At 46.6% G+C, this 16300-nt stretch overlaps 1 protein-coding gene across 4 annotated transcripts in view; it reads left to right on the top strand.

The window, feature by feature from the left end:
- The window catches only part of LOC115150157 (vitamin D3 receptor B), a 95118-nt gene that overhangs the window by 38605 nt on the left and 40213 nt on the right, over positions 1-16300 (top strand). For all 4 annotated transcript variants that reach the window (XM_029693138.1, XM_029693140.1, XM_029693142.1 and 1 more), the window contains one exon: positions 15821-15968. In XM_029693138.1, coding sequence (XP_029548998.1) covers positions 15821-15968 — 148 coding nt within the window. The remainder of the gene's footprint in view (positions 1-15820; positions 15969-16300) is intronic.

The raw sequence follows: 16300 nt of genomic DNA, 5'->3' as shown, positions 1-16300 counted from the left end.
TAGTTAGCGATTAGCATCAGCAGCTAACCAAATTTAGGCACAACTTGCTAAGAACAGACAAACTAGCTGTTTGCCGAAGTAAGAAACACTAATAGTGTAATTGTAGAACGCTAGTGGATTTATATTAAGAAGCAAAGTGAAAACAGCATTGTTGTAATCAACATTGGCCATGCAGACTGAAGGCAAGTGTCTCGTGGTTGAGCAGCAATAAATGCGCTCCTTGAGTCACAGGAGGCAGAGCGAGGTCTGTGTGGAAAGCGGCATGGAGAGAGAGCGGAGAGAGATGACTCAAGTAGTGAAGTGAACTATAAAAACGTACGTTACACACAACATATCACATTTAACAAACCAAACATTCAAATACCGGTATAGAAGGTAAAGTCAAAACCCAAACTGGTCTGTGCATCAATACCAGTATATTCTAAAATACGGTATACCGCCCAGCCCTACTTTAAAATGTGCAATTTTGTCACACAACACTGGGCCATAGTTCAATTGGCATGCTGACTGCATGAATGTCCATCAGAGCTGTTGCCAGAGAATTGAATGTTCATTTCTCTAGCAACATCGCTTTAGAGAATTTGGTAGTACGTCCAACAAGCCTCAGAATCACAGACCACGTGTAACTACGCCAGCCCAGGACCTCCACATCTGGCTTCACAACCACAGACCACGTGTAACCACGCCAGCCCAGGACCTCCACATCTGGCTTCACAACCACAGACCACGTGTAACCACGCCAGCCCAGGACCTCCACATCCGGCTTCTTCACCTGCTGGATCATCTGAGATCAGCCACCCATACAGCTGATGAAACTGTGGGTTTGCACAAATCAAAGAATTTCTGCACAAACGGTCAGAAACCGTTTCAGGGAAGCTCATTTGCGTGCTCGTCGTCCTCACCAGGGTCTTGACCTGACTGCAGTTCTGTGTTGTAACCGACTTCATTGGGAAAATGCTCACCTTCGATGTCCACTGCTACGCTGGAGAAGTGTGCACTTCTAGGATGAATCCCGGTTTCAACTGTACCGTGTATGGCGTGGTGTGGGCGAGCTGTTTGCTGATGGCCCATTGTCATGCCATTTATCCGCCGACATCACCTCATGTGATCACCCCATGATAATGCACGGCCACATGTTGCAAGGATCTGTACACAATTCCTGGAAGCTGAAAATGTCCCAGTTCTTCCATGGCCTGCATACTCACTGGACATGTCACCAATTGAGCATGTTTGGGATGCTCTGGATCAATGTGTACGACAGCATGTACCAGTTGCTGCCAATATCCAGCAACTTCACACAGCCATTGAAGAGGAGTATTACACAGGCCACAATCAACAGCCTGTTCAATTCTATGTGAAGGAGATGTGTCGTGCTGCATGAGGCAAATGGTCACACCAGATACAGACTGATCTTACTGATCCAGTAAAAAGACATTTGAAAATAAGAGTAGCAAGGATATATACAGACACCGGTTAGTCAAGCTTATTGAGGTAGTATGTACATGTATATATGGTTAAAGTGACTATGCATATATGATGAACAGAGAGTAGCAGTAGCGTAAAAGAGGGGTTGGCAGGTGGTGGGACACAATGCAGATAGCCCGGTTAGCCAATGTGCGGGAGCACTGGTTGGTCGGGCCAATTGAGGTAGTATGTAGGAACTTTGATTGATACTGCTCCAATGTCTGGCCAGACCATACATCATATGCATATTAATTCATCTATACTGGGAAAGTTAAGATGGGGGCAGCGGTTTTTCTTCATATTATTCACAGTTTGCTGTGTTCCGTGTGTCCACTCAAATGGCAGTGGATTCACTCTAACAGTGCACTCATTCATTATTTAGAGCTCCTCTGTTTGCTATTGTGAGTTTAGTGTAATAGGTTGTCAAAGCCGAATGGAATCGCAATTGAATGACTTTCTCTGATAGAGTAGAATGATATTTAAGAAGTAAATAATATTTTCATAATAGGTGTCTGTTCACTGATTTGGGGGTCAGTCAGAAAGTTAGACCTAAGTATGTGCTGTGTGTACGTGTGGTTGTTGCCTACGTGTTGTTAACCTAATGTTAGTTAAGTTGTGGTTGTGCAGGTATATAGGATATGTTCAAATGGCAAACCATTCAAAAACTCAGCAGGACTCCGGATGACCTCCCGCTTTGCACTGTACGTGAGACAGTCTCTGATGTCAACTGTTTATTGTCCTAAAAAGAAGCCATTTTCCCCATGAAATCAGTGTTAAGGAACTCCTGACCTGGAAAGCTGAGACTGTATTTTCGTTGTGTAATCCTGTTTGCATTGGGAATGTCCTGTTTTGGAGGTTATATATAGGTTTAACAGAGCCTTCATCTGGACTACACATAGTGCATCGGTAATATCATTTTTGTAACTAGATAAAGGCCTAAGTCTTTAAACTATTTTGTTATAGGTCTAAACACTAGGCTACACTTGAGTATATTACTGTGTACTTTTCCATGATTTGGTTTGATTGTTCTTTCGTAACATCCATGGAAATGATCATATTGTAGACTAAATATATTTGGTCACAGATAAGCCATATTATAAAGTTACCATATAGACCTAGTGTTCTTTAAACATATTAATGTATGATTGATAGGCTTTGATCCCACTATTTGCCAATTAGTCACCTAGGCTTTGATCCCACTATTTGCCAATTAGTCACCTGCCCTAAAATGGCCTCCCGGTGGCTTGGTGCACCCAGCGTGTTGTTCTCTGTGACCATTAACCCTTTGTGTGTACTTTTACCTCTGCACTCGTGGAAGGTGAGGGTTACGTGGGAGTTGAACTGGGGTCGGGGGCAAGCAACAGATGACGAGAGTCACAATATCTGTACGGTAAAATAATCTGGGGAAAATGGAAGATATAACCTTGACTTTTCCACCATAAGGCCCAGTCCTGTCACCACCGTAACACAACCTTGCGCAGCAACACCACCTGTCTGGGGAGCTGCGCACTGTAGGTGGAGTGCTGAAAGATTTGTTTTTAGAAGCAATGAGCACAGGTATGAAAGTTGGTCAAATTTACTCAAGTCTTCTAAAGTAAAACTTTGTCTTCGTGTTTCTTGGCTATTTACATTGTTTTGTTGACAAGGTAGGTTGATTTTCAAAGTTTGAGTTTGCTTCTCACCCCTTACAAAACGCACCAAAGTATGTTTGTAAGGGGTGTTTAACTGGTGGCAGAGAAGTCAGACTCAGGAGAGAAATAACTGTGTTTCCAACGGCACAGTTTATTACAAAAAAAACCCGGAAAACATAATAAAAATCAATGGGTGACATAACCCACCGCACACCAGTACAGACGTACACACACTTACAATTAACAATCTCTGACAAGGACATGAGGGGGAACAGAGGGTTAAATACACAACATGTAATTGATGGGATTGGAACCAGGTGTGAAGGAAGACAAGACAAAACCAATGGAAAATGAAAAATGGATCAGTGATGGCTAGAAGGTCAGTGACATCGACTGCCGAACACCGCCTGAACAAGGAGAGGGACCGACTTCGGCGGAAGTCGTGACAACGTTCATCTCTAGGAGACAGAACGCGTCTCCTTCCTGAGCGGTATGATGGCTGTGTGGTCCCATGGTGTTTATACTTGTGTACTATTGTTTGTACAGATGAACGTGATACCTTCAGGCATTTGGAAATTACTCCCAAGGATGAACCAGACTTGTGGAGGTCTACAATTTTTTTTCCGAAATCTTGGCTAATTTCTTTTGATTTTCCATGATGTCAAGCAAAGAGGCACCGAGTTTGAAGGTAGGCCTTGAAATACATCCACAGGTACACCTCCAATTGACTCAAATGATGTCAATTAGCCTATCAGAAGCTTCTAAAGCCATGACATAATTTTCTGGAATTTTCCAAGCTGTTTAAAGGCACAGTCAACTTAGTGTATGTACACTTCTGACCAACTGGAATTGTGATACAGTGAATTATAAGTGAAATAATCTGTCTGTAAACAATTGTTGGAAAAATTACTTGTGTCATGCACAAAGTAGATGTCCTAACCGACTTGCCAAAACTATAGTTTGTTAACAAGAAATTTGTGGAGTTTTAATGACTCCAACCTAAGTGTAAACTTCTGACTTCAACTGTGTATATATATATATATATATATATACCTGAGGCGTACAATGTATTAGCACAGCCTATGTGTATGTTACGTTTGCTATGACATGCTGTGGCTGTGGTTTTTGAGTGTCTTATTGCCTATTGGTCCACATATTTCATTATAGTGATTGTGTTCCCCATACTCTATATAATATATATGTGTGTATGTAAACTTCCGACTTCAACTGTATATAAGGTAGGAGCTACCGAATGTGATTTTGGACTAAACGGTTCTGGGGAACTACGGTAAGCTTCATAATGTAAAATAATGAGACCGGTCAAATAAAGAACGCAATCTGCTTCATCTTCTAACATATTGCACAAGTTGACTCCTGGTATTTACTTAAAGAGTATTTAAAAACTTAAAATAAAGAGTTTTGATGGTATTGTAAAACCATCCTGTGGCTTTTTCCAAATTCCCCGGTATACAGTATATATGGGATAGCGCCCAAGTCTAACACTTATGCCACCAAACATACCACCAGGGGTCTTTTCACAGTCCCCAGTAAGACTAGCTGTTGCCATTGGCGTTGGCTAATGGGATCCTAATAAATCTAAGCTTCAATGGATGTTTCTCAAATATCTTTATCAAACACATATTATCACGCTTTCCATTTGTATGTATAGAGCATCCATGTAATCTTAATGTTTGTGATCTAAAAGGCAAAACTGATCCTACTCTGTCATGCTTGATACAAATAGCCCCATATGTGTTTTGGAGCAGTTTAGCACCCAGGCTTTTTAGACACCTCTGGCGTATTCACTTTGCTGCAAGTGGTGATGGAGAGCTCTGTCAAAACAGCTTACATTATTCAGCTTGCCTCCTTAACTCATTGCTCATGATTTGTGAAGTGTGTTTATATTCACATCAGTTCAGTATTGAGATTGTCTCCCCTCCTTCCTCCATCCCTCCATCTCTCCCCCGGTTTATTTTCACTAAGAGGTGGTGGTGGAGGGAACACTACCCTGGCGTTGAGGATGCTACCCCTGCATTAGGGATTCTACCCCTGCATTAGGGATTCTACCCCTGCATTAGGGATTCTACCCCTGCATTAGGGATTCTACCCCTGCATTAGGGATTCTACCCCTGCGGTGGAGATGCTACCCTTGCGGTGGGGATGCTACCCTTGCGGTGGGGATGCTACCCTTGCGGTGGGGATGCTACCCTTGCGGTGGGGATGCTACCCTTGCGGTGGGGATGCTACCCCTGCGGTGGAGATGCTACCCCTGCGGTGGAGATGCTACCCTTGCGGTGGAGATGCTACCCTTGCGGTGGGGATGCTACCCTTGCGGTGGGGATGCTACCCTTGCGGTGGGGATGCTACTCTTGCGGTGGGGATGCTACCCTTGCGGTGGAGATTCTACCCTTGCGGTGGAGATGCTACCCTTGCGGTGGAGATGCTACCCCTGCGGTGGAGATGCTACCCCTGCGGTGGAGATTCTACCCTTGCGGTGGAGATTCTACCCTTGCGGTGGAGATTCTACTCTTGCGGTGGAGATGCTACTCTTGCGGTGGAGATGCTACCCTTGCGGTGGGGATGCTACCCTTGCGGTGGAGATGCTACCCCTGCGGTGGAGATGCTACCCCTGCGGTGGAGATGCTACCCCTGCGGTGGAGATGCTACCCCTGCGGTGGAGATGCTTTTTTCCCCCCTCACGGAGATTCTTAAGTGAAGTAGATACTCTGTGCACTATGTAATCAAATGTAACTCTTTGTTGTGTAATCCGTTGGGTAATATTCTAAGCCCCCAGGCAGACGAAGACACTGGAGTTCACCTCTCCACTGTGTCAATCGAAGACTTCATGATAATGGCAGTATAGATACAGGCCGTTTTACTGACAAAATGTCAACACAGCCTACATAAAGTGGCCTCTTACCTTCTTACCCTGTTTTTAGTCTTTATTTGGAGGACGAAGATTTGGCCTTTTAAAAATGTTTGCATCATGTCCCTCTACACACATAGTTAAGCTGGAAATGACATTTGTTCAGAAATGTGAGTGGAGGTCCATGGTATTGAGGGTTAGGCCATCAGAAACATGTTTACAAAATGTGGATCTGGGTTTTGTCACCTCGGCCTAACAAGTCAATTACTGCGTTCTGAAGGTATTGAACCACCTCAGAGGTCTAAATTCAATTCCATTTTTGTTCCTGTAGTCTTTGATTTAATCAGGAGAAAGACAACTCTCGCACTGTTGCTGAAAAGGTTTCTGGCAAACATGACTTGCCTGTGGGATATTGGCAACTGGTGGCCTGTGACACTGTTCTGCGTTGACTATAATATTTTGGGCAAGAAATAAGACTCATGTCAAACAATTTGCACCTGGAAATGTACTACCTTCTTCTCTGACACACACACAAACACCAGTGGCATAGCCAGAAATATAGGTAAAGCAGCGAACTTGCTGCAATTTTACACATTTTGCCATGGGGCAATGACAAAAAATGTGTAGTTTTATAGCTAATCTCATGCTATTCTACACATTCTGCTATTAGGCTGATGGAACATTTTGCTGTTTTAAAGCTAATTGAAGCTAAAAATATACGTCTGTTGACTGATAAAAGCTCTGGATTATGAGCTATCTTGTTTGCTAAATGAACAAATGAAATATGCAGTGGCATGGTGCATATAGCCATAGAAGCACAGTGACATATGCCTCAATGGAGTCATATTCGTGACTTATTGGTGGTGTGGCTTTCAGTTAGTTATTTTTGGAAACCCATCTCGGGAGAGTGAATGTTATTCCAGTTCACCTGTTCTGATATATTTCATAAAATATGACAAACCCAGTGCACTGCTTGCTATGCATTCTATCCTATGGTGTTTGCATGTTTAGTTAAAAATACAAATAATGTCCCCTTTGGAACACAGACAAATAAAGAGCATAAAAAAATATAGCTCCCATTGCCAACACCCCTGACACACACACACACAACCTTTGATATTCTTGTCTGTTTGTGCTACAAGCTTGGCACACCTGATTTGGGGCATTTCTCCCATTCTTCTCTGCAGATCCTCTCAAACTCTATCAGGTTGACTGGGTAGTGTTGCTGCACATCTATTTTCAGGTCTCTCCAGAGATGTTCGATTGGGTTCAAGTCCGGGATCTGGCTGGGCCACTCAAGGACATTCAGAGACTTGTCCCGAAGCCACTCCAGTGTTGTCTTGGCTGTGTGCTTAGGGTCATTGTCCTGCTTAGGGTCATTGTCCTGTTGGAAGGTGAACCTTCGCCCCAGTCTGAGGTCCTGAGAGCTCTGGAGCAGGTTTTCATCAAGGATCTGTACTTTGCTCCGTTCATCTTTCCCTCAATCCTGACTAGTCTCCAATTCCCTGCCGCTGAAAAACATCCCCACAGCATGATGCTGCCACCACCATGCTTCACAGTAGGGATGATGCCAGGTTTCCTCCAGACATTACGCTTGGCAGTCAGGCCGAAGAATTCAATCTTGGTTTCATCAGACCAGAGAATCTTGTTTCTCATGGTCTGAGAGTCTTTAGGTGCCTTTTGGCAAACTCCAAGCGGGCTGTCATGTGCCTTTTACTGAGGAGTGGCTTTCGTCTGGCCACTCTACCATAAAGGCCAGATTGGTGGAGTGCTGAAGATGGGAGTTGTCCTTCTCGAAGGTCCTATCTCCACAGAGGAACTCTAGAGCTCAGTCAGAGTGACCATTGGGTTCTTGGTCACCTCCCTGACCAAGGCCCTTCTACCCTGATTGCTCAGTTTGGCCAGGCAGCCAGCTCTAGGAAGAGTCTTGGTGGTTTCAAACTTCTTCCATTTAAGAATGTTGGAGGCCACTGTGTTCTTGGGGACCTTCAAAGCTGCAGAAATGTACCCTTCCCCATATCTGTGCCTCGATACAATCCTGTCTCGGAGCTCTACGGGCAATTCCTTCGACCTCATGCGTTGGTTTTAGCTCTATGTGTGTGCCTTTCCAAATCATGTCCAATCAAGTTGTAGAAACATCTCAAGGATTATCAAAGGATACAGGATGCACCTGAACACAATTTCGAGTCTCATAGCAATACATTTGCAAACATTTCTGAATGTTTTTGCTTTTGTCATTATGGGGTTTTGCGTGTAGATTTCTGAGGATTTTATATTCATTTAATATATTTTAGAATAAGGGGTTATGGGGTTTTGCGTGTAGATTCCTGAGGATTTTTTTATTCATTTAATATATTTTAGAATAAGGCTGTAACAAAATGTGGAAAAAGTCAAGGGGTCTGAATACTTCCCGAAGGCACTGTATATACAGGAGCCACAATGCAGCCACCTGAGGTCATAGGACAGGTCACATTCTGTCTAATCCACCTGAGGTCATAGGACAGGTCACATTCTGTCTAATCCACCTGAGGTCATAGGACAGGTCACATTCTGTCTAATCCACCTGAGGTCATAGGACAGGTCACATTCTGTCTAATCCACCTGAGGTCATAGGACAGGTCACATTCTGTCTAATCCACCCGAGGTCATAGGACAGGTCACATTCTGTCTAATCCACCCGAGGTCATAGGACAGATCACATTCTGTCTAATCCACCCGAGGTCATAGGACAGATCACATTCTGTCTAATCCACCCGAGGTCATAGGACAGATCACATTCTGTCTAATCCACCCGAGGTCATAGGACAGATCACATTCTGTCTAATCCACCCGAGGTCATAGGACAGATCACATTCTGTCTAATCCACCCGAGGTCATAGGACAGATCACATTCTGTCTAATCCACCCGAGGTCATAGGACAGATCACATTCTGTCTAATCCACCCGAGGTCATAGGACAGATCACATTCTGTCTAATCCACCCGAGGTCATAGGACAGATCACATTCTGTCTAATCCACCGAGGTCATAGGACAGATCACATTCTGTCTAATCCACCCGAGGTCATAGGACAGATCACATTCTGTCTAATCCACCCGAGGTCATAGGACAGATCACATTCTGTCTAATCCACCCGAGGTCATAGGACAGATCACATTCTGTCTAATCCACCCGAGGTCATAGGACAGATCACATTCTGTCTAATCCACCCGAGGTCATAGGACAGATCACATTCTGTCTAATCCACCCGAGGTCATAGGACAGATCACATTCTGTCTAATCCACCCGAGGTCATAGGACAGATCACATTCTGTCTAATCCACCCGAGGTCATAGGACAGATCACATTCTGTCTAATCCACCCGAGGTCATAGGACAGATCACATTCTGTCTAATCCACCCGAGGTCATAGGACAGATCACATTCTGTCTAATCCACCCGAGGTCATAGGACAGATCACATTCTGTCTAATCCACCCGAGGTCATAGGACAGATCACATTCTGTCTAATCCACCCGAGGTCATAGGACAGATCACATTCTGTCTAATCCACCCGAGGTCATAGGACAGATCACATTCTGTCTAATCCACCCGAGGTCATAGGACAGATCACATTCTGTCTAATCCACCCGAGGTCATAGGACAGATCACATTCTGTCTAATCCACCCGAGGTCATAGGACAGATCACATTCTGTCTAATCCACCCGAGGTCATAGGACAGATCACATTCTGTCTAATCCACCCGAGGTCATAGGACAGATCACATTCTGTCTAATCCCACTGTGTGCTTTTCAGGTCAATGGTCACAAATGTTCCTTTTTCTCTCTCTCTCTCTCTCTCTGTGCATGCTGGGAATTTTTGGGAGTTTGAGTGTTTGGTGAGGAGGACTCTGTCCTAACTAACTTTCTAGACTCTTGTCTTGATCTTTTCCTTACATTTTATTTTCTATGGTATACGGTTAATGCAATATTTGTTTTAGCGGTATCCACAGTTTTCTTTTCAGAGTTAGGGTGGAAGAGGACAGAGTAAGTTTTCTGGGGTTTGCAAGGCGTGGTATGCGCGATGGCTTCTCAGCCTAGCGCGGAGGAGACGCTGTCGATACGACATGGATTCAGGTGTGTTCCTGAGAATGGAGTTAAGGTGGAGGAGGTTCTGCTCGCGGTCGGCGAACAGGTAGGAGCTGAATTTATACATTCTGCTTCTAGAATGAACAAAGCTGTGGTTGTGTTCATGAAAAGAGAAAATTTGGTTGGTAGGCTAATTGCTAGCAGAATATTTGTAAGGGATGTGTTGGTGCCAGTTTTACCTCTTTCTACCCCTTCGACAAGAGTAGTCGTTGCAAATTTACCTCCGTTTATTACGGACGATCAGATCAGGAAAGAGCTGAGTCGTTTTGGTAAGTTTGCTAGCGGGTTTCGTGTACTGTCGGCAGGCTTTCAGGCAGTTGCTGTTAAGCACGTTGTTTCGTTCCGGAGGCAAGTGTTTATGTTTCTGAACAACAATGAGCAACAGCTAAATGTGCATTTTAAAGTGAGGCATGGGGAGGGGCTCTATGCAGGGTTTGCCAGCACAGACAGTCTACGGTGTTTTGAGTGTGGGGATTTGGGGCATAAGAGCTTTGCATGCCCACATAAAGGCCGTAGACAAAGTGAGGGTACAAGCGCTGGTGGGGGAAATCGAGATCAAAGTGCAGGGGGTAATGAGATGCAGACAGCAGAGGCTGGGCCTAGTCAGACCAGGGATGGTGGGGTAGCTGAGGCTGGGTCTAGTAAGGCAAGAGATGGTGGTGTAGCGGAGGCTGGGTCTAGTCAGACTAGAGATGGTGGTGTAGCGGAGGCTGGGCCTAGTCAGGCTAGAGATGGTGGGGTAGTGGAGGCTGGGTCTAGTCAGACTAGAGATGGTGGTGTAGTGGAGGCTGGGCCTAGTCAGGCTAGAGATGGTGGGGTAGTGGAGGCTGGGTCTAGTCAGACTAGAGATGGTGGTGTAGTGGAGGCTGGGTCTAGTCAGGCTAGAGATGGTGGGGTAGTGGAGGCTGGGTCTAGTCAGGCTAGAGATGGTGGGGTAGTGGAGGCTGAGCCTTGTCAGGCTAGAGATGGTGGGGTAGCTGAGGCTGGGCTTAGCTATGCTATGGAGGGTGGTGTAGAGGATGCTAAGTCTAGTCAGGTTATGACAGTGGATGAGGAGAGTACAGTGGGGAAGTGTAAGAGACTAGGGGGGAGGAGGAGGGTGCCAAGCGGAAAAGGAAAAAGGGTGTGGTTAAAGGCACAATGGAAACTTTGCCTGTTGCTGTGGGAGATGCCCTGACCAGAGAGGAAGGGCAGGTGGTCAGGGTGGGAGATAGAGATGAGGAGGAAAGTGAGTCTGAGGAAGAGGATGAGGAGTTATTTTTTTCAGACTCCTCTTCAATAGGCCCGGAGCTGACAGCCAGTCAAGCAGAGGGGTCTAAGTACACGGTGAGGGAACTGACAAGGTTCCTGAATGAGACCAAGGGGAAAAAAGTCAATCTTGAGGCTTTTTTCCCTGATTCAAGAAAGTTTGTACGATCAGTACAACATGCTGTGAGAAATGAGGGGCATGGTGTCCTCTCACCCAGGACACGGTTTAGGTTGAGGAAGTGGGTCACAACAGTGCGTAAGGGTCTACCTTCGGACACTGTTTAGATGTATACTTTCTTTCTGACACTGGGGTTTTTGAGCTTTGCTATTGGTCTCTTTCTCTGCTGGCTTTTCTCCCACTTCTTATGGAGACTCTACGGGTAGGCTCGCTCAATATAAATGGCGCCAGAGATGCGGGAAAGAGGAGTGTGTTGGGTGAATATGTAAAACAAAAAGAAGTACAGGTGTTGTTTCTGCAGGAGACACATAGTGATGTATTGAATGAAGTCGATTGGGGGCTCTGGTGGAAAGGGGCAAGTGTGTTGAGCCATGGGACAAATCTTAGTGCAGGAGTGGCAGTCCTTTTTGCACCGGGTCTGTCTGTAAAAATTTGCTCCTCAAAGGAGGTGTGTAGGGGTAGGCTCCTTGTTGTTAAAGCAGAAATTAACAATATGGGGTTTGTCTTTATAAATGTGTATGCGCCTAACACAGGGAGAGAAAGAGGGGTTCTATTTGGGAGTCTTAGACAGGAACTCTCACAGGTAGTGCCTGAGGAGACACTGGTGGTTGGAGGGGACTGGAACTGCACAATGTATTTTACAAAAGACAGAAATGGGGAAGAGCCTCATTCAGTGTCAGTGGGAGTGTTAAGGGATATTATTAATCAGTTTGACCTAGTGGATGTTTGGAGAACTAAACATCCGAACACAAGACAGTATACATGGGTGAAGGTTTTTGGGGCTAGGGGGAGTGCAGCCCGACTTGATCGGTTTTATATGTCTAGGAATCGGAGCAATAGGCTGTTGGGCGCTACCATTCTCCCGGTGGGGTTTTCCGATCATCATATAACCATGGCTCGGCTGTCCATTTCACCAGGTCCCCGGCAGGCATCCTATTGGAAATTCAATGTAAAGCTCTTACAAGATGCCACTTTTTGCGCAGGTTTCCAGAACTTCTGGGAAAGGTGGAGGCAGCGAATAGAGGATTATGAGTCTCTGAGCCAATGGTGGGATGTGGGAAAAGTCCAAATTCGGCTTTTCTGTCAACAGTACACAGCTCTCTCATCCTCAGAGGCTAGGAGAGTTTTGGGGGAACTAGAGCGGTGTATTAGGGAGATGGAGGTACAGATGGTGGGGCAAGGCAATGTAGGCCTCCAGGCTAATTTAGCTGAATTACGCAGGGACCTGGGCAGTTTTTTCCAGGTTAAAGCAAAGGGAGCACTTGTAAGAGCTAGATTCTCCATGCTCAAGGAGATGGATGCTCCCAGCTCCTTCTTCTTTGGTTTGGAAAGACAGAGCAGTGAAGCCAAGGGTATGCATTGTCTACGGCTGTCTGATGGGCGGGTGACCTCTGTGGTGGGTGAGATGCGGGAGCGGACTGTGGAGTTTTATACTGAATTGTATAGGGCAGAAGAGTGTGATCCTTTGTGTGCTCAGGTCTTGTTCACAGGACTCCCTAAACTCTCTCTGGCACAGAGGGATGATTTGGACGTTCCTCTGTTGTCCCATGAACTGGCAGAGGCCGTAACCCAGATGTCCACCGGTCGTGCACCGGGGGTTGATGGACTCCCAGTGGAGTTTTATAAAAAATTCTGGGGAATAATTGGACAGGATTTCTTTTGCGTGTTGCGTGAATGCGTCGGGGTAGGAGAGTTGCCGATGAGCTGCCGTCGGGCGGCTCTGACTCTCCTGCCCAAAAAAGGGGACTTGTGTGAACTTAAGAACTGGAGGCCTGTGGCATTGCTCTGTGCGGATTACAAGATATTTGCCAAGGTCCTCTCTAACAGACTGAAGTCCCACTTGGACTCGATAGTACATAAGGACCAAACATATTGTGTACCGGGACGCTCAATCACGGACAACTTGTTCTTAATTAGGGACATGTTGGACTTGTCGAGAGGGTCTAATGTGAACTTCGGACTTGTCTCTTTAGATCAAGAGAAGGCTTTTGACAGAGTGGACCATGAGTATCTGTTTAATGTGATGTCTGTGTTTGGGTTTGGGAGGAGTTTTTTGACCTGTGTGAAGCTGTTGTATGCTGGGGCGTCATGCATGGTCAAGGTGGGAGGGGGGCTCAGTAGGCCAGGCTGGGTGAGACGGGGCATTAGACAAGGATGCCCTCTATCTGGGCAGTTATACACACTAGCCATTGAGCCTTTTTTAGGACTGCTACGCAGGAGACTGCAGGGAGTGTGCTGGACAGGCATGGATGTGTTGACAGGAATAGCAGTGTCAGCATATGCAGATGATGTTTCTGTGATGGTCAGGGATGGCCAAGATATGCAGGCACTGGAGACCAGTCTGAAGGTGTACGAGGGAGCTTCTTCAGCTAAGGTAAACTGGGGCAAGAGCAAAGCTCTGTTATGCGGGGCATGGGGGGATAGGGCTCCTCCTCTGCTTCCAGGAGGTTTGCAGTGGGGTTGTGAAGGGCTTAAAGTGTTGGGGGTGTACCTGGGCTCGGAGAGGTGGGTCAGGAAGAACTGGGAGGGGCTGTCACAGGCAGTGGTGTCAAGACTGGCCAGGTGGAGGTGGCTCCTGTCCCAAGTGTCATATAGAGGGAGGGTGCTGATAATTAACAACCTGGTGGCATCTTCCCTGTGGCATAAACTGTCTGTCCTCAACCAACTGCTCGCAGACCTGCAACGCAAGCTGGTGGACTTCTTCTGGTCGGGCCATCACTGGCTGAGGGCAGCAGTGTTGTATATGACCGTCCATGAAGGAGGACAGGGCCTGGTGGAACTGGAGAGCAGGATGGCTGCTTTCCGGCTAAAGGCGGTGCAGAGACTGCTGTACCATACTGACGTTGGCTGGAGGGAACCAGCATGCGCGCTGCTGAGGAGAGCTGGCGGATTAGGGTTGGACCGGCAGCTGTTCCTCATGAGGCTGGAGAGGCTGAGTACAGCAGGTCTCTCAGACTTTTACTCTGGGGTGCTGAGGGCCTGGCAGCTGCTAAGGCCCACACGAGAAGGGGGTGTGGAGCCTGGGCTGTGGGTGTGGGAGGAGCCTATCTTCCACAACCCAGCCATCCCTTTGAGATCGGTCCAGTCGGCCACCCTGCAGAGACAACTGATGGCAGGGGGTGTAAAAAGGCTGGGTGACTTGAGACTGCTGGGAAAGGAGGGGTGGAAAAGCCCGGAAGTCTTGGCACAGCAAACAGGGATAATGTCTCTTAGGCTGCTGGAGAGATTCCTGGAGGAGGTCCAGGAGGCACTGTCTGAGCCGGTAAGAGGGATGTTTGAGCAGCCAAAGGGAGAGGGGCCACCAAGCTTTCCGCCACTGCAGGTGACGGCAGAGACTGGAGACTGGCAAGGGGGTCTGGAGGACTTGTTAGATTTTAACACTCCGAGCCTGGGGGAGTTTGAAGGGGTGGGAGGTAAAGCCCTCTACAACCTCTGTGTTAAGGTGAGGAACATTAGGAGCCTAACAGGAGTAAAGGCACATCAGTGGCAGGGGGTATGTGGGGCGGAGAGTATGGTGGGTTTTAGATGGAGGGGGCTCTACAAACCCCCAGCACCAAAGAGGTCAGGGGACCTCCAGTGGAGGGTTCTACATGGAGCCCTGGCCACTAACAGCTGGCTGGCACGGGTTGAACCGGGAGTTGGGCAGGAGTGTCCTTTCTGTAAAATGAAAGAAACAGTGCACCATGTGTTTTCTGTGTGCACCAGGTTAATTCCATTAATGTCTCTGTTGGAATGTCTGTGTGAGAGGTTGGGGGTGGTCTTTACTGTTGGGGTGTTCATAATGGGATACAGGTATTCAAATAAGGAGAAGGCCAAATGTGTTTTGTTGAATTTTCTGTTTGCTCAGGCGAAATTGTCTATTTGGCTAACAAGGAGGAACAGGGTCAAAGGTGGGGGGATAACAGACCCTTTACTATTGTTTAATGGGATGGTCTCTGCGCGCCTTAGGGTTGAGTTTGAGTTCTATAAAATGATAAAAAGTGTGGAGATGTTTCAGGAGATATGGTGTGTTGGGGGGGCTGTCTGTATAGCTGGGGAAGATGTTTTGGATATACGGTTGTAGGAGTGGGTATTGTTTTGAGTATTGTGATGTTGGTTTGTATCATGTGGTACATGTATGCATCACAGGATGTATTTTTGGTTTTATTTTTAAGGGGGGGTTGGGTGGTGAGTTTTAAATGAAATGAGAATGGTTCAATAAAGAAAGACAAAAAGTCAAAGTCTCTCTCTCTCTCTGTCTGTCTGTCTGTCTGTCTGTCTGTCTGTCTGTCTGGCTGGCTGGCTGGCTGGCTGTCTGTCTGGCTGTAGTGATGGAAAATACGGCTGTGATTACCTCCACTCTGGCCAATGAGGAGTTTGACAGAAACGTACCACGGATCTGCGGTGTGTGTGGGGACAAGGCCACCGGTTTCCACTTCAATGCCATGACCTGCGAGGGCTGCAAGGGTTTCTTCAGGTACGGACACACACACACACACTCCTGGCAACAACAAGCCCTTTTGTTGTGGGTATACACAGCCTTATCTTGCTCTCGCTTTTTCTTTCCCTACCCCACACACACACACACACACACACACACACACACACACACACACACACACACACACACACACAGAAAGCTACTTTACGCCCAGTCGTCCACGCTTACATAAGAGCACGCACAAACATACTGTGTCATACTATGCATGCTTGTTCAAGCGCCCAGACATGCATACATTTACAGTTCATCACACACTGAAGCACACACACTCAAGTACATACACGTACTGTACACTCAACTATTTAAAG

This window comes from Salmo trutta, chromosome 16 (assembly GCF_901001165.1).
Source record: "Salmo trutta chromosome 16, fSalTru1.1, whole genome shotgun sequence".
Classification (NCBI taxonomy): domain Eukaryota; kingdom Metazoa; phylum Chordata; class Actinopteri; order Salmoniformes; family Salmonidae; genus Salmo; species Salmo trutta.
Note: the sequence above shows the minus strand (reverse complement) of the source record. Positions and strands in the feature narration are given on the sequence as shown.